The 27652-nt window shown below is 37.6% G+C and overlaps 1 protein-coding gene across 3 annotated transcripts in view; it reads right to left on the reverse strand.

Annotated features, from left to right (window-relative positions):
- CDC42BPA (CDC42 binding protein kinase alpha) overlaps positions 1–27652 on the reverse strand; it is a 156207-nt gene that overhangs the window by 15923 nt on the left and 112632 nt on the right. For all 3 annotated transcript variants that reach the window (XM_090263406.1, XM_090263405.1, XM_090263403.1), the window contains 8 exons: positions 13204–13287; positions 11359–11464; positions 8099–8235; positions 7392–7531; positions 6058–6139; positions 4123–4339; positions 3234–3296; positions 1711–2304 (listed from right to left, as the gene is read on the reverse strand). In XM_090263406.1, coding sequence (XP_090119532.1) covers positions 1711–2304; positions 3234–3296; positions 4123–4339; positions 6058–6139; positions 7392–7531; positions 8099–8235; positions 11359–11464; positions 13204–13287 — 1423 coding nt within the window. The remainder of the gene's footprint in view (positions 1–1710; positions 2305–3233; positions 3297–4122; positions 4340–6057; positions 6140–7391; positions 7532–8098; positions 8236–11358; positions 11465–13203; positions 13288–27652) is intronic.

Below are 27652 nucleotides of genomic sequence, written 5' to 3' on the forward strand. Positions count from 1 at the left end.
AAGGAATTTCATTACATTTTGAAGTATCTGATTCCCGAAGTAGTTAAGCTACTGACAATGAAACAAACCTATAAAATAGAGAAATCTTTCGGTAAGTGTTCTTTCTAGCCCCAGTTATGAATACATGATAAAGCACCCAGCACAGGTACATAAATCAGGTCTATGCTCAATATATACTTACTGAAAGAGTAAATAAATGGTGACATGAGCAAAGAGAAATTAAGTGACTTATCTACACTAAGGTCACGAATTAAGTTTTTGGCAGAGCTATTCATAAAAGCCAGATAATTCCAATTCGTACTCCGCATTAGAAATCAAACTCTGAATTATTATCTGACTAGGTTACAAAACAGCATTCAGTCTAAACATGATGCCATAGATAAAGAGTATATATTTTGAAGAAATAAGACATTTAAGTAGAGTTAAGTCTGGGTTTGTAGGATTAGAGGTATTTTTTCTTTCTTCTTTTTATCTAGATTTTCTAAGTTTTCTGTAATAAGCATGTACACCTCTGAAACGTTCTTCCACAGAATCCTTAAACTCTACCATATGCATCCCCACCTCCCCTCCTCTCCTGTCCTAGGGGAAGAGGTTTCTCTCCTCCTGCCCACACCCTCCCTTATTCTAACTCCCATCCTCTCAGGCCTTCTTGGGCATCTTATTCCAGGCCTTGTATTTACCGAAGTGGCTCCTTCCCTTCAGCAGTTAAACATGTTCAGGTACCTTCCACTAAAAACAAAACATTCTGGGTTGGATACTCCTCCTATGTGTTATATCTTACACAGTGAAATGGCACATGATGCATGTTCTAAAACTTAATAATGTCTCAATGTTTTCTGAAAGAAGCCATTTTAAATATCTATCTAAATAAAAATGTAAAACTGAGTAACAGTTCATATGGATGTTACATTACACATTTAAACAACTGATTAACTAATTCACTTAATAACTACTTCTCCAGGAGAAATCTTATCAGCTATTAATAATCACACTTTTGGCTTGCGAACCAAGTATTGCAGGTTCGGTTCCCAGTCAGGGCACATTACTAGGCTGCATGTCAGGTCCCCAGTTGGGAGTGCGTGAGAGGCAACCACACAGTGATGTTTCTCTCCCTTTCTTTCTCCTTTCCCCTCTCTCTAAAAAATAAACAAATAAATAAATAAAATTGTTTAAAAAAAATTCACACTATGTTTCTGAGGACCATGAAGATAATTACTTAGGGTTATTTTAAAAATACAATAACATGAGTTAAAAAAAACCCATCTAAATAGAGTAGTTCCTCTCTATATTGTGGTTCACTTACTGCGGCCTCACTGTATCGCAGGGTTTTAAAAAATATTATATTTAATTATTTATTGCGTATTTTTTGCCATATCATGGGATTTTGCGGTACTGTACAGTAAATACTAAAATAAATGTAAGGTTCCTACTTCGCAGATTTTCCCCTATCGCAGGGGGGTCTAGAATGTAATACCTGCAATAAGTGAGGGATCACTGTATTCCAAAGAATGATTATTTGCATGTTAATGTAGACACTGTTGGCTTCGGCTTAACTACACATGGTTACTTTACATAAACAAACGTAATACTTAGGTTAAGACCGTAAGCATGACTTAAAAATAACCTGTTCTTAACAATAAATACATCTAGGAGATGCCGTAGAAGGAGAAATACAGAAAGATCAGACAGCCAAAGGAAGGAGCGTCTTACAACAAGAGGAAGGGCTTGCGGGCCACATCAGTTCCTGCTGCCTGGATCTCCGGCCCTGGCAGTCCGTGTAAACCCCGATGCTGCTAAAACACAGCAGGTACTCCTTACTGGAGATCTCCACCGCGCAGATGGCGTCCATTGGCTGATGTGCAATAAATGACAGTGTGTGGTCACTTGAATGGAGCAGGCTGTACGGACTCCCCTCTCCGTTCAGGGGGTACCTCAGAAATCCCGACTGGAATCCCACACAGAGGTGTTCACTGAAGATTGCCATCCACTGGACATTATATGGGACTTGAATTTCCTTAAATTTTCTGTGACGGGCCTTGCTCTGAAATAGTTCATAACAGAGGACCTGCCTTTTCATAGCCACACACAGGCATGTGACAGCCCCGTGACGCACTTTCCCGGAAGTGATGGTCTGACACCCTTTCGTTTCTGCCAGCTTATAAAAATCAGTCTCTCGTCCGTCCAAAGCTGACACGGGAAAAAGGCGTACATGACGATTTCGTCCTGAGATCACAGCAACAAGCTGATCATGTGGAATGAGTTCAATCTGATGAATCTTCTTATTGTCACCAACTCTAATAATTTCTATGCAAAGAAATAATCATAAATCAGATCCAAAATGTTCTATTTATTAATCATATCTCAGTTATACTCTACAGGATGTAAGTCAACTTATAATAAAGACAGATATACACACAGAGAAGAAATCACAGGGAGGAAGAGGAAGATAATTATACCAATTACAAGGTAATTTAACACACTTATAGTAAAGTATTAAATTTAGCGCTGAGATTTCTGGTAGCCCAGGCCAAGAGTTGTTGTTATGTGTGAAGGCAAAGCGAGATCTTAAAATAAAAATAAATACATAGATAGATAAATAAATAAAACATTTTATTAGTACTAAGTTCTAGGAAAATTTTTACCCTGGGTTTCATATTTGTTAAAAGATGAGTAACTCGTATTTCACTAAAAGTATTTGTGGGTAACAAACTAATGAAGTTTAAATGCATTTTTCCCCACAATCTAACTTGATATAAATATAAAACTTAGATACTGTAGTCAAGAATGCTAAATTAAATTGGTCTCTTTTTTATTTCACCCACTATTTAATTTCTATTTAGAAAAAAGTCTTCTGTGATAAACTATGGAAAAAACAACGACGAACACATCTTAGTGACTGTCGCCGCTTCCAGTCCTATTAGAACAAGGGAAACCAGGCTGTGTTTTCCTTCACGTCCCCTCTGCAGAAGCGCAGCCTGAGTTCGTCTGGCCGAACTGTTACATGCAGTTACACAAGAGAGACCATACACACGTGGAAGTTACAGAACCCAGGATTACAGAAATTACAAAATTATCTTTTGACTTACAAACCTATCAAATTAGGTGTGGAAAATTTCAACTGTAGAATATTTGTGAGCAAATACTGCTGTTTTTAGAATTTAGAATCTAGAGTTTAGACTTTTCTAACAACATGTGGTTTAAAGTTACGCCACAATAATTAAGTTTTCTCTTACCGTCTTTGGTGACATGCACAACAAATAAACCTTCTTCATTTCCCAGAGCTATCCTTTCATGATCTATGTAAGATATAAACAAATATGAAGCATTTTTATTAGGTAAAAACTATGTAAAACTAATAGATAAATTTGGTATAAAAACCCAAAATAATTTAAAAATAGCAATAATATTTTGTACTGTTAAATTTTCATTCATGTCTTTTTAAATAAAACAATTATCAGAAAATAGTCTATATTGATGTTTACAAAAAGAAGCAAATGTTTATTCAACAAAAGATGAAGAAAATTAAAACCTCATTTGTTAGAGCCCTGGGTGCGATTCCATTTCCTGTTTTGGGAGGGAAATGTGTGAAAGGCAACGGAGCTCTCTACTCATTCAACTTCTCATTATTTACAAGAAAGTAACAAGATAGCTGGATTTATACATAAGAATATGGTGAAAATTTAAACATCCAGACACAAAAGTGGTCATTTTTTGAGGGCATTTTATGTCTGGGGCACTCTGTTATGTATTATATTTTATTTATACTTCCCTATAACCTTTGCAAGGCAATTAGCACCTACAGTTTACAAAGCAAGTTATGCTTTAAGAAATTAAATAACGTGTTCTCAGTCACACCAGCTGAGAACAGATATGGTAGAAGTTAAACTTTAGTACTGCTGCTTTTCCAGAAGGAAACACATTTGCCAAGTGTTCTTATTCTTGTTTACTGAGAAACGAAGCTTACTGCGGTCTGACTCATTCGATCACCGCTTGCTGAGCGCCTGTGACTTGGGGCGCAGCGGGCTAGACGCCGGGGGCTCCCCGGTGGCAGCAGTCCCGGCTGACGAGGCAGGCCGGTCAACAAGGACGACGCATCACTCGATAAATGCTGTAAGTTCGTACCTATGATGGCAGCAGCCTGGGTGGTTTTAATGAGGGGTAGCGTGCTGTCGTAGGCCTCTTTGGGAACATACACCGAGCGATCTCTGAATTTGTTTTTCTTCAAAATCTTATGCAGCTCGCTCAGCACGCCCACCCACTTGCTCTTCTCGTTCTCGCTGTCCGCCAGCATCAGCACCGAGCACTTGTTGTTAGATGCTGAGAGCTGGGAAGTTGTTACCTAGAGAAAGGGAGTCCGATTCGTATCAGCAAACACATTCTTTAGGGCCGGTTTATGCGTAGGTCAGTTCGCTTAGCACTGGTCAACAAAAGAAGCATTCACTAAGTGATGCCTTTAGCAGAGGTTAACTGTTCCTAATCAGAACAATAACTAGTTTTCAGCATCAGAATCTACCGCAAAGCAAAGGCAGCAGATACCATTCTAAACGTATCATTTTTATTGTCGTTGCTATAAAATGCCAGAACACTATCACTAAAAAATGCATTACACACACTCACGTAACAGCAGTTGACATTTCTGAGTAATGACTGAGCCCTGGGCACTGATCAAAGCACTTTACAAGTATTAACTCATGTAACATCTTCATAAAGACAGGAGTTGCTGTTACATCCTGATTCTATATATGAAAAAACTGTGAGGCAGAGAAGTTAACTTCCCCAAGAGCACACAAACAAGCGTGGGATCCCATGTCCATGCTCATGAGCACTAGACCACGCTGATTTTCAACTTGTTTTATTTAAGATATCCTAAATGCTCAGAAATACATGCTGTCATTTCATATCAGTAACTCACATCTTAGAGAAGACCACTTCAGTTATTACTTAAATGAAGCTTATCAGCACTTATAACAGATTTAAATTTTATATATGTGAACGGTTTACCAAAGTAATTTAAGCAGCATGACAATAAAATCCCGCCACGTTTATCGGTTACAATAAGTGGGCTTCTGTAGGCTCCGCTGGAGGCTGCAGAAAGCATAGTTGTTGGTCTAGGAACTGAGAAAGGATAGGCCTGCCCGACCTTCCTTAGATACAAGGCTCATTTGCAAACACTGAGCACACAGGCACGAGGTTAAGGCAGTACTCTTCTCTTTTTACCTGTTACCTTTATGCACCAATTCAATCTCCAAAGACAGCTCCAACAATTCTTTCTATGGGATTCCCTTCTTCTTATGAAAAAGTGGAACCTAGTCCCCTCCCCTTAAATCCAGGCTGACCTCATGATTTGCTTTGACTAACATAATCAAAGGGTTGTTATGCTTTTTTTTGGGGGGGGGGGGCAGGCTTTAGAGGGCCTGGCAGCTCCTCTTGCTTGGAAGCCAGCCATAGGGAGAGCTCAGCCAGTCTATGAACGATCAGACACCCCAGGGACAGTTCACAGAGAGAACAGAGAGCCGGCACCAAGACCCCCGATGTGGATATTCCAGCCCCAAATGAGCTGAACGCAGGCACATGAGGGACCCTAGTCAACACCAAAAGAACTGCACCGCTAACCCACAGAATGGTGAAAAACAAGTCACTGTCAGTTTAAGTAACTACGTTTTGGAGTGGTTACTGCAAAGCACTAAAACTGAAAAACATGTTAATTTTTAAAGTGAGAGTTAAAAGAAATAACTTCCATTTTTAAAAACTGGCTTGAGAAACCTCACACTTAATCTGTTTTCCATGTGGCAGTATATATTTCAAAAGTAATTTGTGACTCCAAAATATTATCCAAGAGGAAACCTGATTTAGAAGCCACATACTAATGCTTTGTACAGGGTTTTCAGCATTAACGGTTTACTTGGCATGAACTGTCTCCTCACTCAAGTACTGGATGACGTGGAGCATATGAAGGGTTTGGTCCTATTTCTAGTAAGTTTGTGATCTGTATGGACAGGCGAAACATATACTAATTAAAAACAAGTAATTCAGGGACCAGATAGCACACATACTTACTCTAAATATACAGGGGATATCTCTACGACTTGCATGAATAACGTCAGAAGCCAAGACTGAACTCACAGAAAATTCTTCATCCCTGAAAAAAAGGGAAACATGAAAAGTCAGCGCACATGGGTATGTGTGTGGTCTTGGGTGTCTATCCAAATAATACATGTGGAAGCAGTCCTCATAATGGAATTGCACAAAACACCCAAATTAAATTCTTTAAAAAAAATCTGCTTTTCCCCCTCATTGTAACTGCTAGGGCCCATAGTAATTTATCAACAACTTCCCATGGGGCACATTACAGACGAGCTAGAAATAATTCCTGGCTTAGCCAGAGTCCCCAGGCCAAGACTAGGCAAGCGCACTGGGATCTGAATGCTGGTTAGGCCTCCAGTGTCCAGCAGCCTGTACCCTCCAGCTTCCTACAGATGTCTCAAGGGCCCTCAACATGGCTAGTGTATCACTTTACTGCTCCTTCAACACCCAAAACAGATTTGCTACACAACAATTTATTCCTCGATTTGGTTATCGATACCATCATCCTCTTGGTTTCAGAGACGTAACAGCTTAGTCTTGTCTTTGCTCTCTCTCCCTGTCTTCCTGTGTTTAGGCCCTTCGCAGGCACCACCGGATGTTCCTTGCTGATGTGCCTTGTGTTTATCCCCCATGCTCCATATTTATGGGAGAGACCGTATGTCAGAGATGCTGGTATGAAATGCCACTGTGAGCCAGAGCTGGAAACCCCAGTTCTGAGTGCAAGAGGAAGATCTGGATGGAGACACGTGTTTGGGAGACGTTGATGCGGAGGAGGTGGCTGAAGCCACGGGAGTGAATAATCACTCCAGGAGAATGGCCGGACTTACGAGGAGGTAAAGGAGAGCCTGTAAGGGGCTGGGGAAGAGTCTGAAAAATGAGGCCAGAAACGTTCGAGATCTATTTACTGAACTGTTTACCAAAGCACTGCACATTCCAAGGGCTTGTCTGACTCTGAGAGTTTTATTTCCTTTCCTCACATGGATATTACACTCTAAGCCTTTAGGTGATGATATCAATACTACGCATCAGACCTCCAATGATACCCCAGCAACCTTTAAACTAGTCCTTTGGATTCAAATGCTGGCTTCTTTCCGCTGACCCCAAGCCCCAGCCACACCCACCAAGCGTCCTGTAACTACACTTTACTTCCTGTTTTTAATTATGTTCCCATGGCAGTATTAGTAAATCAGAAAATCAACATGAAATTCGATTGAAATAAAACCATGGCAATATAATTAGAAGAAAAGAAATCACACTCTTTATTCCCGTGTTGCAGAGACACAAATATGTTCACCTGGAATGCTCACCTCATGTCAATCACCTGACTGACGACCACGCTGGGCTGCGAGGCTTTGCCCTCAGCCACGTCGTACAGGAAGAGTTTGAAGTCACAAACCACGGCCAGTGCTCGCTGCCACCCCTTCTTCACGCCAGTGGGCTTAGGGATCTTAGACACACAAACAGACAGAAACAACCCAGACTAAAATGTCAGCCAGAGCCCCCTTAATTACACATGTGCCCATGTGTGAAAACCTGAAGATGATGTGTGAGAAATCTGCCACGCTGGCGGGTAAAGTAGCAGACGGAGCACATGTATCATGAATAACGTATGAGGAAAATGTGAGACTACAGTCTTCAATCACTCAGTGACTTTATATTATGAAAAAATTTTAAATGGTATCATTTTAACTTTCATTAGTAATTCATTAGAATCACATTTATGGATATCTTCCTAAGTAGCATAAAAGTCAAATTTGGTAGTAAGATGAAATGCAGCTTACATTTTAGGTATCATTCAAGATTACAAGTCAGATGCTGCCTTGATGAATCTCGTACTTTACAAGCATATTCCACCTGTCCAGCAGGACCAAGTGCTAATGACTCTTTCCACATTTGTTCATTGCAAGATAAAGACAGCACAGGAAACTTCTGTGTTTGTAAGGTGAGTGGGCTGTATTTTAATTCATTAATTAACCTTAAGAGATTAATCTAAACCCAAGCTGATGATACTTACCCTGACGTGACCTTCATATGCTGTTCCTATTCCTTTCTGAGGATCTATACCCAGGGGACCTTTGGTCTGTTCAGGAGGAACTGGACACGTGGTGGGAGCTTTGTTTACACAAGTTATGTGACACGAGAATCCACATACTTTTGGAGGGACAAAAAAGAAACAATGTTCAATAAAAATTCCATTTTACAAAAAGAAAGTCCCCTGAGCATTCATTACACGCAAGGTGCAAGGTAATGAATGCTTCTCTCTGATTTTATTTTAAAAAACTATTTTGTCATTTGGGGAGCTGATTCATTTGCTCAACAAAAAGAATTCCAATGAGAAATAGTAAATATTTTTTATTATTGTAATATTATTGTTTTGTGTTAACATTAGTTATGAAAATGAGAAGCAAATAGAAGGGGAAAATATATATAATCTTGTGAATAAAATGGCTGATATAAACTTTGAATTGCTAAAAGAGTAATGTCTGGAGTTCTCTCTACCTCTTCATCTACAGCAACTTCGTATATGCCCTGAAATTTCTCTTGAAAGAGTCACTAATGGGCATTATATTATTTGACATCTTTGTAATATCTGGCAAACTTTACCCATTCCTCTTTTTAAAAAGAGACTTGTTCAATGATTAAAATGGTATAAATTAAGGGTAAATTTTGAGTCACGGGTATTATTATATATACTTAAATTACTACTAAGATAATAATAATAGTTAACTTTACTGAGTGCTTTTAATTTTTCTCTAACAATCTAAGAAAGATACAATGTTCTCCACTTACACATGACTTGCCCTGGGCCACAGAACTTGCAAGTGGCTTTGTTGCAATTCCAACCCAGGCAGTCTGGCCCAGAACTTGCCCACCTAACTACTAACAATAGTGCCAGGATGCCTCTTGGTACTCACATGATGAACTTGAGACTCTAAGACAAAATGATAAAATAAAAATAAACTCATAAATTTCACTGAGACTTGGTTGAGTGAGAATTAAAGATTAAGGTATTTAAAACAAGCTTATTGGGAGGACTTATAGACCAAGAATATCTGTTTAGATCATTCCTGCTCTAAGTGGGATCCTGGAGGGCATCTAAGAAAGAATAAGAGAGGAACTGAAGAATATCATCGTGGGAATACACACACACGGTAGAACGGATTGTATATCACAAATGGATGTTATAAAACCAACAGAGAGGCAAGATGACTCGTACTGACTGTCAAAAACTACCCAGACTTCTACAAGACGTCTCATTCACGGATACATCAAGTGTCTAGCAAGTTATAATTTGTTTTAATGAGCAAAAATCTCATCTCTAAAGGGCAGTGGAAGCAACAACATAATTATCCTATAACAGATCTAATTTCAAACTACCAGGAAGAAATAAAAATGACGGGACTCTTTAGAGGCTGTGAGCACATAACCCTTACATTCATGAAAGCACACGCATAGTCTAATACGTCCCCACCGCTTTATAAAGTAGGAAGAAAAGATCGACTCGATTTCACAATGTGAAACTCTAGAAGGGCAGACAGCAGAGAGGATCTCAGACAGTCCTACAATAAAACTACAAATGATTCTGATGCATAAAAATGATAAGCAACCTAAAGCCAAGTAGCCGCACAGGATCCTTTCTGATAAACGTTTTCAAATGGCATTTATGAGTACACTTCACCCTTGAACGAAATGGGTTTGAACTGCTCGGGTCCGCTTACATGCAGATTTTTTCAATAAATACTGTGAACGTAGTTTCTTGTCCACATGATTTTCTTAATAGCATTTTCTTTTCTCTAGCTTGGTTTATTGCAAGAATACAGCATGTGATAAATATAACATACAGGGTGTGTTCATCAACTTTATGCTGTTGGTAAGGCCTCAGGTCAACAGTGGGCTCTTGGTAGTTAAGTTACACTCGAATTTTCGACTGTGCAGGCGGTTGTTGGTTCCCCTCACCTCTGTGCTGTTCAAGGGTCAGCTGTACCGGCTAAGACCCTAAATGAGGGAAGGCTTAAAAACTGTACAGGTCCTCCCCTTCTCTGGCTTCCGAAACACCCTTCCAGTCAGTGATACAGGCTACCTGTTCTTAGATAACGTTATCTTAACCTGCTACCTCCCCTCGGCTGTGCTTCCCAAGGCTCTGTCCTCATGCTGTTCTCTTTTCGCCTCCCTGTACCTTCTGGACACCGTCACTTGTCTTCATCACTCGCTCACTCACAACTCCCAAGTCTCCACGTTCCAACCTGACCATTTTCTTTGGCTTGAAACCCACGTAGCTAACAAACTAGTGAAGATGATGCAGTTGGGATCTGTCACTTTGGTTGGGAGAACTAACCAAACATAGAATGTGCTGCCTTGGATGCTATTAGTTGCCCCCTTATTCAAAGGACTGAACTTGATGCCAACCACCAGCACACTCTACAAAGGGAGCATAGGGATCTACTGCAGACTGACCAGCTTACTTTCAAGGCCCCTTCCAACCCTAAGAGCAAGAAATGGATACTGATTATCAGAGCCTGAAGCAGCAACAATTTTGCTCTTTTTAATAAGATATAATGGTAAATTATATATGAGGCATTGTTATAGTTCCAAGTCTCATGTGATTTAAATAAGCACATTTCTAAAGTTACACAAATATTGTATTCTAAGTTATTTTCATTTCTGAAGTCACAGGAAAAATAAAGTGGTGCCCAAACAAATACATTGCTTTGTTTTCTGCTCTCTCAACTCTCAGGATGTGCGCTCCATGAGGGCCGGCTCTTTGTCCCCCACCTACCACCTGCCACTGGAGCCCCGGTGCTGAGAAGCACAGAGAGGCCCTCAATAGAACGGGAGGGAAAAACCTCTGCTGTAAGTACCAGGAATATCTTTTGAGGCATGCTAACAGATACGGCATTGCCTGCTTTCCAGTAACAATTTCTCTGATAAATTAAACAAGGTTAAAATGAAATGAACAGATTCAAGGTTAACTTTCATGTCTTTTGTCACATAGGTTATAGCTTTTCCGAACCAGAAAAGCATTTGAATAATAAAACATATTTAAATATATCTCCCTCGAAAAAAGTTTCTGGGGACTATCTGTCTGGTTTTTCCAATATTTAACAGACATTATTAGCAAGGTGCTCATTTTATTGTCTGCATTCTTGTTACCCAAAGAAAAGCAAATGATTAAGTAAAACAAACATTTATATACCTCATAAAGTTATTTGATTACAGTTTAGGTAGTGAATGTCAGGACTCTAAAGTCACGTTTTCTTACCACTTCATTCTTACCTTCACAGGAGCAGCCCTGTCTTACCAAGCCCACCATCAACGAGGTGCACTGATGACATTTGGTAGGGGCAGTAAAAGATTTGACAAAAAACTGATGAGCTTTGCGCTGCAAAACAAACGGATAGAAACATATACACTGATTACTTAAAGGATTTTCACATTGTGAATCTCTGTGCCCCACCAGCTAGTAGGATGCTTCTAAATAGGAGAACGAATTATTTTCCTTTCTTACCACATATGTCTATAATCCATGCTCTTTAAGTATTTTTCTTAGGCAATATTGAGCTGGATTATGCTAAAATAAAATAAGAAGTAATCATCAACTGCTCTTGAATGGACACTTGAGAAGTTATAAAATAAACTAGCTTCTTTGGGCTCAAAAATTTTGAGTTTAGAATTTTTATAATTCTTCATATTATTGTTTAGCAAAGTGAAATCGTGCATATTTATAACTATAAAGAAATTTAACATGCTTCCATACCCAGTTCTACTATGTAGATATTGACACTATTTATGTCATAGAGCTTAACTTTCATATTTTCTATCTCATTAACCTGTTTTCCTGCTATATCTAGTTTGTTCATTCTGCTGTTAAAGCCTTCTACTGAGTTCTTTATTTCGGGTGTTATATTTTCACCTATTTTAGGTGAAAAAAAACCTCTGCTGCCTTGCGGCATACCTCTTCAGGGGAAAGGCTAAGGGAGTAAACCCCGACAGAAAATCCGGAGCCGGAGTCCCTAAGGCGGTTTGACGTTGTAGTCAACACCGGCAACTCCTGCGGCGCACCTGAAGCCAAGCTGTATTGACTCCGTCTTTCCCTTGGACCCTTCAGCTGCGAAGAGAGGGGGGGTCTGCTGCATGGGCAACAGCAGACCCTCCATATCACCCTGCCCAGGCTCTGTAGCTTCAGCTTCACTGGAGAGGACACTCCAGCGTCATCGCAAGATGTCGATTCAACACGGGAGGAGACAGATACCGTGTCACTCCCGAGTCGGACTGCACAACCATTCTCGGCGGTGCAGATAGACTCTTGGGAAGCTACACCATCGTCTCTCGAGACGGACGGCTGCCAACGACGACGACGACGATTTTCACCTCAAGCACTTGTAAGTTATTTTTCTTAGTCAGTTCTCCTGCCCCATGTTACCAACAAACTTCCTTCTGTATCTCTTCGAGAAAATTTACTATGCTTACTTTAAATTCATGTTCTAACCTCAACATTTTGCTTTATCTAGCCTAAGTTATTCAGTTTGTTGCTTTCTTTTATACCTGTTATACTTTTGTATATTTTATTAGTTTTTCAGATGCATCAACCTCTCTTTCTCATTCTGTGGTTTACTCAAGGTTGATGTTCTGGAGAAGATCATTTCAGTTTTCCAATTTCTAGAATTTCTTTGTAGGAGCTTGAGATAAGCAACTAAATCTTCATTTTCTACCATATACAATACTTCAGACATAGTCACACTGAAGAGAAGAAAATTCACCTGAATTTTTCACTAAATATTTCTCTTTTTTTGGTGGTTTATTAGCCTCAATCTTAGATTCTTCCACCAGTGGCCTCAGCTTAATACGTTCCTTGAAATACATCCTAAAAGCACTACTCCTCCCTGTAACAGATTCTAAAACACTGAATTTTGGAAAATGGAAGAAAAATAAAACCAAACAAACTTTGGACACTCCTCCTACCTTTCTCAGTGGTGATCATTTTCCTTCCTACAGATTTCATGTTTGTAATTTTAAGGAAGCCAATAGTTTAAAAATACACACAGGAAATATAAGAAGCAGAAGAAATCCATCTTCATTTTTGTTTCAGAACACACCACGCTACGTAAGTAGACAGAGTACCTTAGGAGGACCGCCAGCGGAACCAGGACATGCCTTTTTCCTTAAGGTTGGTGTGTGAGCTGGGAGTGCAGTACTGTCTGTAGTCTGAATCCAGGGGCAAAAAAGAAATAAATGTTAGGAAAAACTCCGCCCATTGCAAATATCACTAGAAATAAATCAAGGTAAATAAAGCCAAAGAAAACATCAATAAGGCAAAATATATCTCAATGAAGCTAAAATTTTCATAGTGTTGGTGGTTTAAATTTTTGCCTGCAATATCTACAAGTGAAATATTTATTCAATTAGTAAAAATTATTTCAGTCTGGAAGTATAAAAATAAAAAATTTGGAAAAGGGAACCCACAGAAGAACACAAAAAACGTCATAGCATGTAGCCTACATAAAAATGAGGATATTAATTTACAAGTTCATCTGAAAATGTCACATTAATTCTAAAAAGCATCTGAAAGAGTTTTTAGCAAGACATAATAAAAATATTTAGAAGTTTCTTTTAACTTGACTTCTATATACAGAATGCATATGACACTTATGGAACACAACTCTGTGGATTCCTGTGTATGTATATATAGAGAATGACTAATTGATCGATTAATGGGACTTTGTGCAGAAACTGATTTCCAAAGAATGAAGCTATATTATTATTATTATTGGGATCCAGAATTTACACACAAATTTAGCTACAAGTCATTTCTTTATTTTATGGGAAATTATTGTATTTTTTTGAATAAAAGAAAACACTGATTTTACTGTGAAAAAAAAGAGATACCACTTGATTAGTAAACTGTAAAAAAAGGATGGTAAAAGCAGGCAAACAAGAGGAAAAAGCTAGCCTTGTATAAGGTACAGAATATTTTAAAATATTAAGAAAAAATGGATGGACTCTGTTTGCTTTTGTTAAAATATAACCTCCAAAATCAGAATATTTTATATATATTACAGCTACAAAATGGAATTGAGTTTCTTAGAGTTTTCTGCTTAACTGCTAATTTCATTCTAATTTAAATAGCTTGAAAAGGTTTTGAATTAATAATTTAACATTAAAAAATATGAAAAAGAAGAACACTGAAAGCTGAGAAAACAATTCATATGAAAGAAAATTGTCATCAGAATTTACATTAAAAGTTCAAGAGAAGTTTCTAGAATGAAAAGGAGTGAAGCAAGGTGCTGGACACAAGACCAACAGAGTTCATAAAGACCAGCAATACCCAATTTACAAAATATACTTTAGAAAAAGTCCCATTCACCATAGCAACAAAGGCTTGAAGATACCTAGGAACAAACAAACAATATAGAGTATACCTTTGAATAATAAAACTTTATTAAAGGAAATAAAAGAATATCTAAATATTCCATGTCCATAGTAGACCACATTCATAGAGTGAAAGATCCACTGTCCTGAAGATGTCAATTCTCCTCAGATAAACCTATAAATTCAAATCCAATCAAAAGCTCCACCTGGCATCTGACAAGCTGATCCTAAATGTCATATGATGTCATATATAAAACTAAAGGGTCAAAAAGAAAAAGAAGAAGAAGGTGGGCAGGAGTGGGTGTGGCTGATCATACCAGGCAGGTGTGGGGAATTATTTTAGGGCTGTAAGAATGGAAGAGAACAAAGAACCCCCAAACACACCCATTTATTACAAATCAATGCGGAAAATACAGGAGAGTTGCCTGCTCAAATGAGAAGAATAGATCAGAATCTCATTTTTCATAATATGTAACAATAAATTTCAGTTTGATTAGTCTGAAATATGAAATATTTTTTTAACTTTTAGAAGAAAACACGGAGAAAGATCTTTATAATTGCTGTGAAAAGAAATGTTTTTAAAAGCAGAAGACAAAAAGAACTGATAAATATAGGTACTTTAAAATATTGTCAAAACTGTTGCAAGACGAAAAGATACCACAGAGAACATTTAAAAATAAGCCACAGTCTAGAAGAAAATATCTGCAATGCATATAGCCAGCTCAAGATTAATATCCAGAATATATAAAGAATACTTACAAAATAACAGGAAAAATAATTCAATAGAACAATGGACAAAAGCATGAACAGGCAAACCACCAATGGCCAACAAATACATAAAAAGATGCTCAGTAACAGTTGAAATCAGAAAATGCAAATTAAAACAAAAATGCCACTTCATATCCATCAAATTGGCAAGTTAGTACCTGACAGTACCAGGGCTAGGGAGGACGTGGGAAAACGGGAAGCGCACACACACTGCTGGCGGGAGTGACAACTGGGCCACCCCTGTGGAAAGCAATCTAGCAAGATCTAGTTCAAGTAGAAAATGCATGTAGCACACAACCCAGCCATTCCGCTTCCAGTACATGTGCAAAACAAACTGCACACGGGCAAAAGCAGGTGCTATAGGATGTTCACTTCAGCATAGGTTGTAGTAACAAAAAATTGGAAACAACCTACATATCCAACAATAGGAGAATGGATAAAGAGTTGTGATATATTCATACAACAGAATATTATGCAGTAGTTACAATGAATTCACTAAATGAACATATATTTGTATGAGGAAAACCTCAAAAGCATGCTGAATGAAAAGTTTCACAAAAAAATATAAAGAGAATGCTTGTGTAAAATTTAATATACACAACTAACATTATATGTTGTTTATGGGTACAAATGAAAGAAACAGGTAAAGCCAAGGAGAGGATGCAGTTCAGTTTCAGGGTGTTTAGATATGGCTGGGAGAAGAGACGGGGGAATGGTATAGAGAAGGGTGTTTCAGCTGACTTGCTTGAACTATTTTCTTTTTTTGAATAAACTTTGAAAAAGGACAAAATGTTCATATCTGTTAAATCTGTGGATGGTTGTTACATGGGTGTTTGTTATTATTCTTTGTCTGACGAAAATTTTCAACATTAAAATCAAAATGTATGAAGTTAAAATGTTAAAATAACAACAAAATGTTAAAAAGCAGAGGGTCTCATCAACCAGTGTGAGGCAGCCTATCACAGGGTTGGGGAAAAACCAAGCCAGCATCGGATACAACTCACACTTCAGACAGCTTTCTGCTGAAATGCTTGGCACAGCTGTGGAGACAGAATGGGAAGCAAAGGAGCTGTGTCGGAACCGTAATGCTGAGTGTAGAACCAGAACTGCATCCCGAGCAGGATGGCATGACCTGAGGTATAACACAACCCTCCAGCTTGCTGAGAAAATGATCTGGAGAGAATTGACCAGTGGGCTGTTTAAAACCACTGATTGACAGGAGGCGCAAATACATGTTTGCACTATAAAAGGCATGATTAAGTTGAATGCCTATTATTAATTAAGCAGTAAGAATAAACTATTCTGTTGCCAGCACTGGCAATTTTTATTTTAAGCTCTATTTACGAAGTAACAGTTACATCGTTAGACTAAAATGCGAGGAAGGCACCGGACATTGCCAAGCGCCTACACTGTGTATCTGATCATTCCAAATCTACGCAACTGTTCTACACTGTTCTTTACTTAAAATAAAGACTACCTTCATGATTAAATAAATTTTCTATTTCAAGCTGAATTTTGGGGGACAATTTTCTACTTTAGTTTTACACTCCTGTCTACATTATCAGTCAAATGTAATGACCCCAATATACTGTGGCTTATTACACAACAGATTTGATTAAAAGGAGTCGGGCTTCACTTGCTTTTGCAATTCTCTCCTGACACATGTGAGCAGTTGGGGAGCAACACCACTCCAATGAGGCACCTGAACTGGCTCAGCTTCACTAGATGTGGAAGGAGATGTGGACCTTGAGTGGATGTAAAATTGGACGTTTGGATTCCATACATGTGTGTTCTCAACGGGAGCAGTCTGGGAAAATAAGTCAGGAGAAACAAAAACCCAAGAAATCACTTTCAACCATGCGCAGCTCTTAGCAAATTTCTGTAAGGCACGATCATAACACTTCTGGAGGAAGAAGGATAACACACTTTAGTTTGACTGTGTGCATCAGGGATGTGTCATTATACAAAAGCATAACCACCAGCTTTAATGAAAACCAAGGTTAAGATAATAATGATTAACAAAATGCTCCGATTTGCACTGTTGATCTCTTACTTTGAGCACCGATCTCGACTGCCCGTTCTTTACTTGTATTCCACGTGAAGCTTTTGTATTTTATAAAATAAATCATACATGTGAAGAAACCACTTGGTACTTAATAGAGATATGTACTGCTGGTAAGAGATAATTTTGTCCTTTATTAGAGTGAAATTTGGTCCCCTACCGGGCATTAGTTGAAAGTAAAAGAAATGGACTTATTAGCTTTGTGCTTGTCACTAAAGTAAATGCCCTTTTTATTCTGCAGAAGTAGAAATACCAGCACTTACATTCAGCTGCGTACTTGATCTAACCAAGCAGTTTTAGCAACAGCGTTTTGGGTTGGAACTTAGCAGGCGAGACCTTGCTAAGCACAGGGACTGACAGAGCGCTCAGTCGGGCACTTCTCAGAACTACCAGGACTGGGTTTTTAACTGAAGGATAATGAAGGTAATTTGGAAAGGGGGTCGAGGAATTTGTTTCAAATGCGGTACAGCAAGAACAGTGCTTAGAACGGAAGTTACAAATCAATGGGAAAAGCATTGGCGTAAGCACTTCAAGTAAGTGCTTAAATGATTTTGTATTGTTCTTTCTTATTGTCATGGTTACTATTTCAGGGACTGGCTAGTGGGCTGGCGCCCACCTGTGGCCTCCCAGGGTGTGGGCACGGGCAGGCAGGTATTCCAGCAATCCACAAGGCAAGATTTGGGGTGGGGGTGGGATTAACACGGCCACCAACCAGGCCTAAGACCATAGCTACTGGCGTTGGGAGGCATGGGGAGAAAGAAAAGCCTCAGTGAGGACATCAAGGGGACATGGAGCAGCAGCTACTTACCAACAGCTAGGAAAGCATTTCAAAATTTTAACAACTGGACCTACTGAACGGAAGCATGCCGACGGTGTGTCAGCTCCGTGTGTACAACGAGAACTGGTACACCTTAGGGGGTGGGACAGCCAGGCCTGAATCCCAGCTCGACTATAGACACAATAAGTACCCTTCTTGTGGGACCAGGGAGAGGCATCTCCACAGCAGAGGTGCTCGTGGCAATCTAGTGACCGCAGATGCTGAATTACATTATCTCCTTTCCTGACAACGGACTGACTAGGAATAGGAGAATAAAACAAAGAAAATGGGACTCAAGACAAATTTTACCTAGTTCACAATTTTACTCAGGGATGGTCATGGAGAAGGTAATCAGTTTAAATTATTAATCTGAAATATGGGTCCTGATTTGGGAATAAAGTAGAAATGTCTTTTACTTTCTAAAAATCATGTCCTTAGATTATATCAATTGTAAGCCGAATAATAAAAAGTCCATGGGGAAGGAGGTTCAATTAAAATATAAGTGGTAAGCCAGTACTGATACATTTTACACTAATAACTTAAAAGACTTAATTATCTCATAAAGTTTTAAAGAAGAATGCAAGTAGATTTGCTAGGTGCAAAACTTTTTCTTAAAAAACTTTAAGTGTCTGACCTGCCACACAAAAGCCTTTAGCACATAGCCTGACTGAAAGACACGAAAACCAGATGTTCCTACGTTAAGGATAACGCTGTGAACAGGACTGAAGAGCTACAATGGCGGCTTTGCCCCTCTGGGTCCAATTACTATAAAAACTCTTCAAAGATGAGAAAGGTAAGAGCTTGCTGCTTACAACTGTCCTGGCCAACATGTTAAAGCAGGTCTGTTCTTTGGGCCACCTGAACACATGGTGACAGAGGTGAGCACACTGTTGTATATGCTCTTGTGCCAAAATGAGAACTCGTTGTCTTGAGCCATCAAGTTGGTAGGTGCTCTGATGGGGGGTTTCCATGAAAAAAAATCATCAAACCTGAAATCAGCCCCACCCCACCCCATAGTTAGCTGTTAAAATTAGCATGTTTCATGACCCTATTAAGATATGACATTACAACAGTATGATACTGGGCAAAGGAAACAAATACACTATCACAGTTTAATCTGCAATGACACAGATGAGTGACTCTTAAAGAACTCTGCAGGCTTTTAACACATTATTTCTTGGCCCCTCTAAAGAATTATTGTCATTTATGAGTCTTTTTCTCCTAACAAGTTTTTACCCATCAATGAAAATAAAACAAAATGGAAATAATTTTAAAATGAGTTTCTTAGCTGAATGAGGTAAAAACTGTGTATTCAGAAATGAAAATAAAAAAATTCAAATTTAAAAAATAACCCAATGCCACACTGTAATAAAACAGAACAGCGATTTTCAACTGGTGTGCTTCAAGAATTTTTAAAACATGCAATACCTGAGACTAGTCAAGGGCACTGATCTCTTTTCCCTTAGGTTGTCCAAAAAAAAAAAAAAAAAAAGACAAAAGCCAACACAATAGCCATCTGGTGTGTATAAATCAAAATTATATAATTTTTCCATCAGGTCGGCAAAAAATATATTTTTTGATGTGTCACAAAATTTTAGTAATTACTTTATGTGTGTTATGAGATAAAAAAAAGGTTGAAAATCACTGAAATAGAATAATGAAAATTACCATACTAGCTTTTTGGAGCTGTATGCTCTTAAAAGTAAAAATAAATTCTAGACAGTAAATAAAATCAGGTTCTATAAATTAAAAAAAATTAAAATAAGTAAAAATATTAGAATAAGATTTTGAGATGACATTAACTGAGCATATTAAAAAGTTAGGCCCTGGCCAGGTAGCTCAGTTGGTTAGAGCATCATCCTGATACACCAAGGTTGCAGGTTTGATCCCCTGTAAAGGCACATACAAAAAGCAACCAATGAATGTATCAATAAGTGCACAACAAACTGATATTTCTCTCTCTCCCTCCCTCTCTCTAAAATTAATAATTAAAAACAATTTTTAAAAAGTTAAAGTATGCCATTTACAATGATACACTGATTTTTTTAAAAAATGAATATATCAGTGAAGTTGAAAAACCATCATTTTATCTTCCAATAGCATGTTTCTTATAAAGAAACAAATTTTGGTAAAGATGAATAAACTCATGTCAAAATAACCTTTGACTATCAAAATTTAAGTTTATTTTTAAAAGACTCTCCTAGAAGCTAATAGCTAATCAGTTTATAACTTATATCTTATTTCTTTTTTGGATAACTATCATTATAAATAATATCTCAAAAGACATTTAGCAGTAAGAATAAGAAAAATACAATACCACTTACATATTTTCTTTATCAAAGTGTTAATTATCACAATAGGACTGTGATTTTGAAGATGTTATTAATTTTATTTTTAATTAAATGTTTACCAGTGAATTTCTAATTAATGGCTTATTCTAGTCACTAAAAGGCAATTAATTTTAGTAAACATTCACAATACTCAATGACTATATGCCAGGTTTTACAGATAGCTTAAAGTTAACTTTAATAATTAATTGGCAATGATTCAAAATGGCAGCAAAGCAATTAATAGCACATTAGTTATTTTTAGCTTCAAAACAAATATAATCATTAATATATTTAAGCCATGGAAGTTAAAAGGTGGTAATACTAAAAACCGATAAATAGCTAATATTAATTGGACAGTATATTTTGCTATTATTCAAAGAAAAATCTTAAAAACAAATCTTAACAGAATAATTTAAGCAATTCACTCAATATTTCTGCGCTATCATTTACTGATAAAAATAAATATCTTTATATAATTTTTTTTTTCTTTTTTTTGGTTAACATTTTTTTCTAATTAAACATACTTTAAATAATCATCCTGATGAACTGGCATTAGAAACATCTACTATACTCCAATGTATTTTTACTTTCTGTTTTAACTGTTTGGGAGAAAAAAAAGAAACCAGAAAAACTGAATATCAGCAATATTGTCCACAATGCATAACAATGTCATGTAAAAAGTTCATAATATTTCCAGAATCTATCAGGATTTCTCTAATGAATAACCCACAGTATGTATTTTTAGAACAGCGCAGTAAAGCAGAAAAGTCCCCCCATCCCTCCCAGATTAGATCTGATTTTTAGATGACCCACTAAGCAAGAATTACTCAAATTATGCAGTAGGTCTTCTTATAAATAATAACTAAAACTATTATCCTGACTATGTATCAATGGGCCTTTCCTACCCCAAAAATAATTACGGATTTGAACAAATACAAATAGCAAAATATTCTCCTAAGAAACCTGGTTTTGAAGTAAAAAAGATACCAAGATTGATATGGATCTGATATAGATTTAAAAATAGCTTAAATCTAACATGTTGTTTTATACTGGTAAATATAAAACTCTAAGTTAATGGGAAAAAATCCAATTTTTATTAATTTTTTAAATTCTTTAGCTAGAAGTATTTTGGAAACAAAGTGCCAGGTAATCTATTTTTTTGTTGTATTCAGAAACACTTTATAACCTAAAACTTATAAAGAACATAAGTATTCAAATTATAAATGAGGCTTTACAGCACACTGAAAATAAAATAAATACCTCATTTTAGTCACTTAAAGAATTTTAAATTTATGGAAGTATTACGTATTTGCTTGTCTAAAAACATGATATATAACAGAAAGTTGTATGCTACTAGTAATTCAAGGCCACTGTTAGGAACGGTAACTGCATATATGTGACGTTTCTAGGGACTATTGAGGTTCCTCATTTTATTGAGATGTTTCTATTAACTACTGAGTAACTGGTAATTCTTCAAACATTGTTCTCACAAATGTTTCCACTTTCCAGTGGCTGACGATTTATCTCTCAGATACTTAACTGAGGAAAAATTTAAGGAAGTCTGGAAAGCAAATTACCAAGCCTATCATATCTGCATTAAAAATATATATAATTTTAAGTCAATAGGTTCTGATTAAGTGTAGCTTATTATTATCCTACAGAATAAAGATAAAGACTAAGTAGCAGGGACCTTATAGCTGCTATTTTCCTCAAAATCTTTTCCTTATTTCAAGATTCACAGAATTTTTTTGGGGGGGGTCAAAGCCCCTAAAAGTGTGAAAAGGCAAGTAGATATAACTAATCTATAATAAACTTAACCAGAAAAAGAAAACCTCTCTGAATTATAACCTTATTCAAAAACAAATAGTTAAAAGTTTAGTTAATTCACTGACTGATGATGTTAACTTAATATAATTTGGCACACAACATTTTGGTCTTCCTTCCTAGACATTATATAATTCACATATACTCAAATTAATTTGATAAATTCAAACATCCAAAGGTTTCACAAAAATGAAAATAAGTTAAATCAGTTGAACCATCAATCTTTTCATAAACATCGCTAATTAAGGAGCTACCTGTTGAACTCAAAAGTTCTTCTATCGGCCCCACCACTGGTACCAGACACAGATAAGCAGTATCCGAGCTGCTAACTCATTATTAAACAGTAGTTTGAACCTATGTGCTATGTTAGGGCTAATTGTGTCTATTTTACAAACAATTCTCCATCACACAAGATAAAAGTACAGGAAGCAGTGGGACATCCTACTAATTCCCTGATCTAGAACCTTCCAAACCCAAGAATTCTGGATTTATGGGGTTAATCAATACCAATCATCATGAAACTGACAGGTAAACGTAAAAAACTTGTATCTATCACAGACTTCCCCTTTCAAAGTTACTATGTGACAAGGTATACAAAAATCAGTGCCAACCGTATCAGCTAGCCCACTGCCTCTCAACTGAGGAGTGCGTATACTCGTGCACTGGTGTTGGTGTGGAGGCTGGTTTAGAAAAACTTGAGACCTTTTCACAAACAGGTTCCCCAGTCTGGGCATCTGAGAATCTTACAGGACAGAGGTAGTAGCTGGCCCATTGCAGATTGAGGAACACTGAGTCAGCCTTGGCGCAGGAAGGCATTTATAGTTTGTTATCAGTGCATATATAAAGAATGTTTAATTTTTTAATATCTCAGATATATTTAAGAATATAAATGATTTATTAATATTAGTTCCCCAAATCTATAAATGTAAAATATTTAGGGGTTTCCTTTAAACCACATAAAAGTATCTATCAAAGATTTCTCCAGAACTTACATAAAATTTAAAATCTAAAACTTGTCCCAAGTCATTTTTGAAATCTGCATGATATGACTTATTATTCTGTTTCTATATAATGAAAGTCTCTGAGAAATTTCTACAAAGTTGCTTATATCAGAGTCTTATTTAGGAACTCATTTACTTTGTATATAATCAATTTAGAAAGCTTACTGTAGGGTCACTTTTTCCCACAATCAAATTAAAAAATCATACCTTATAATTTCAGTAGTTTGGTTACAGAAATTTATATGAACATTCCTAAAGCTTTGCGGCCAAAGCCAAAAACAAAAACCAAAAAATACAAATTAAAAATAAAACCCACACAGAAAAGCAGGTAGCACCAGCAGGAGCAGCAGCACAAAGCATGCGATCAATGTAACAATACATCACAAAAACGTCAGCGTATTCTGCAACCACAGGCAAAGAGGACAAGAGAGAGGGTGGAGGCGTCAGGATGGGGACACAGAGTGCGCGAGTCTCTTACGCGTCTGCCTTTGCTGGCTGGAGCACAGGGCGGAGAGCGCTTCAACAAAGAAAGGAGAAGACTGCATGTTACAAATACACACACGGGACTCAGTGACTACCACTGTACACCACTGTGTTAACAGACAAAGTATATAAACATGCATATAAAGACACATTTTTTGATAGGTGGAAAGGACATATATTTTTCAGGAAAAACTGGAGGACAGGTAGTAAAGGGATCATTGCTCAGACTAGGTCTCAGAGTGACAGGAAGTTTTCATCGGACCTTGTACGGCACAGTGACACATGAAACAACAGTTCAGCAAGTGACGGACAATTTCTTTTCCAGAAAGGTTCGTAGTAGCAACTTGAAATGGTAGAACAAAAAGGATCTCAATAATTCTGACTTACAACTGTAATAAGCACTTAATAAAATATTTAATTAGTCTTGCCTCCGACATTTACTGACCAAATTCTTATTTTTCCCAAGATAATTCTTTTAAATAAACCCTAAATAAGACCCTCAGAAATATTAATAGTAGATTAAAACGAAAAGTTCCTTCAACAATATTATCTATCCTGACTAGATATTAGGCTTAGACAAAAGAGGGACCTTCACCTTTCTGGTATTAAAGACTTGAATTATTAAGCAAAAGTAACAATAACAGTAAGTGGGTAACAACAAGTATTTTTTAAGTTTTTGAACCTGTGATGTTCAGCAGTAGAGCCTCACAAATATGAACCATAGCTTCTCAGGCAATTTCCTGTATTCACTTCAACCTAACATTTTGAGGATTTATAATATGTCAGGTACTTAAAAAGATAAAGAAGGCATGGCAGGTCACAGACTGGTGGCAGGCAACGAGCCATCAATAATGTAACAAATACCGTACTAAAGAATGTACGAAGTCTGTATGGAAGTCTGGATGAGGGATGTGTACAGGGTATTTATGGGGACCGGGATGTACAGCGTTTTTATGGGGACCCAGACGAAGGAATGCATACACTGAATCGACAGTTACAGAAGATCTCAGACAAAACTACAAGGATGAGAAACACCACTCAAGAGCATCGGTTTTATTTGTACAATAGCTCTGGCAGACCTGTAAGCTGTTATTTCCTTCTACAGGAAGTTGGAATGGAAGGTGGCTTGAACACTGTGTCCCAAGTGTTAGTAACAAACCAGAATTAGAAGGCCCGCAGGTTCTAAACACGTTTTTTCATTTATTAGTCCAGTCTGTCTCAAGTCTAAGGTCCCAGATGTAAAGCTGGTCTTATTCCCTCAATTATTACCATGAAAAAGAGCATGAATAGCTCCAAGTAAATGTATCAACACCATACTAATAAGAAATCAGAAGTCTCTCAAAATTACCTTTGCATATGAAGGACAACACATCTTCTAAACTGGAAATGTATAAAACTAATACTGGTGCTAAATCACCGCAGTGATAACGTTCTTTCCAAAGTGTCTTCCCAGAAATCAGACTATTTTTGTGTTTTCAATAGAAAAGGGCGAATTACCCTTTCTCCTGATGGTGCAATTAGAGGAACATACACAGAGAGACACTTTCATACACAGTCCCACACACCACGGCTTTCTAGAAACACCGAAACTGGTCTCAGAGCAAACACTGGAACCCAGTATGGGGTCTTAGTATGCATCTAGCTCTATACAGTGCCAAAAAAGCAAACTGGAAGTAAGTAAACAAGAAGAAGCCCAAAAAAGTCTTTTATCTTGTGGACATATAATTTGGCTAATAGATCTTAAGGTTCACTTAGTGAATTCCTGAATCTTAATAAAATACTGAAGAGGTAAAAAACAATGTAGTCATGATTCTCTTCCTTTAGATTGCCTAAATGTATTTCAATATGTGATAAACAAAAAATACATACAATAATATGTAAAATAATACACAATATAACACTGCCTAAATTACAAAAGGATTGCAAATAATAATTTTTTAAATGAGAGAACTTCAAGCTGGGTTGTGCTTAATATGCAGATGCAAGTTTTAAAAAACAAGAATTGAAGGAGGACATTCAGGAGTACCATAATTTCTCAGAACAATCTAGGCCAAGTTTTGGTCACAGGATTAAAAAAAATCTTTATAATGCATGTTTTAAAATTCTGTCTTCCACTGACTCTAAATATGATCAGATTTCCCCAGAGATAGTTATAACTAAACGGCCAACCCTCAATCTCTGTGACTGGTTAAGACAGAATATGAAAGAAGTTAGGGGAGAAACAATGTTAAAAGCAAGAGAGAAATGTATGAAGCGAGGAGCCAGGCCTGAAACGAAATACTTTGGAACACCTTAGTAAGATTTTATATGAGGCCAAAACCAAGAGTAGAGCCCAGCTTCTCAGTACACTCAGACTACTTCCTTCTCTTAAAATGAGAGAATTCAAGAAGAGAAAACAACATTAGGGACCAGATGGCTGGCCTCTTAAGTAGTCTCTATTCCCTTACGTCCAACCTCCACATTTTAGAGCTTAAGTTCCTTGATTTACTCTTCCCTCAGAACACAGAGTAAGATGACCTTCAAAAAGCAAGCTGGTACATTCTCACTGGCCAGTTAAAGAGGTAATTTCCACTTTTGGCAAACTCGGCCTGAGTAGACAATGTGGAACTGTATAGTAACGGTGGGCAGTCTGGGACTGGGCATTTGGCATTAAGAAAAAAGATGAGGGCAGAACAGGGAATAATTTCTAAGGCAGAAGGAATCCTGATGCCTACTTTACTGCTGTCTTAATACCTCATGTGGGAATGCCTAACCCAAGAGACCACTTATCTTTTAAAATGAGCTAAAAGCCCCTTCGAGCTGCTCTATAAAGAATGTCATAAATAAATTCTTTATCACTACTTGCCTATTCCCCCAAGACTGAGTTAGTCTCTTACTAATGGGAGAGTGCTGACAAATAATAGTTAAAACTGTTGGACTAAATAATTTCTAAGGCTCTTTTTTTTTCCCCCTATTTTTTTTTTTTTTATTTTGGTTTTTCAATTACAGTTGTCCCCTTTTCCCCTAATTTCTCTCCCCCACCCAACCCACCCCCTCTCCCACAATCATATCCCTCCCCGTTGTCCATGTCCATGAGTCTTTTATATGGGTTCTTTTAAGGCTCTTTTCTTTTTTAAGATTTTTATTTATTTTTAGAGACAGGAAAAGGGAGGGAGAAAGAGAGGGAGAGAAACATTGATTGGTAGCCTCTTGTACATCCCTAACTGGGGATCTGGCCCGCAACCCAGGCATGTGCCCTGACTGGGATTCAAACCAGCGACCTTTCAGTTTGCAGGCTGGCGCTCAATCCACTGAGCCACACCAGTCAGGGCTCTAAGGCTCTTTGCTCCTTCAAAAGTCTATGATTCCACGTGTACAAAAGCTCAAATGCCTGAATTCTCCTGAGATACAGAAGCAGAGCATTGAGAACGTATTCTGCTTTGCCTGAATCAGAGGGATGGAGGGGACAGGTGTCAGGTATACTCCTTTTCTGTCAAGGCCACTCTTACGCATAGAAAAGAGTTGTCCAACCATCTTCCCATATTGCCCAAGATCCTAGTGTCTAGCTGAACTTTGAATTAACAGGCAAAACAGAGGGAAAAAATATAGGTGGGAGAGTGTGTGCATTATTTTAAGTAAAAGGCTTATAGTTTTCCTAGACCTGGGTGGGGGGGCTCAGGGGGAAAGACAGGTGATTCAGGAGGAGGGCCGTAAAGCCGCGAAGAATCACGAGGGCAGGCAGACGGCACTAGGCTACTAGGGCAGATGAAGGTCAATAATGTGTGGGTACCAAAACCCCCCCTAATTTCTGCAATTTTACTTAATACCAGCCTTATTCCCTCCTATACCTACAAGTTCCAGCTGTAATTAACGTTTTAGGTCTCCAACCTAATTTTTCTCTTTTCTGTGGCAATGAGAAAACAAAAAAGAGTGACCA

The sequence above is a fragment of the Furipterus horrens genome, unplaced genomic scaffold, assembly GCF_987537825.1.
Source record: "Furipterus horrens unplaced genomic scaffold, mFurHor1.1.pri manual_scaffold_15, whole genome shotgun sequence".
NCBI classification, from domain to species: Eukaryota; Metazoa; Chordata; class Mammalia; order Chiroptera; family Furipteridae; genus Furipterus; species Furipterus horrens.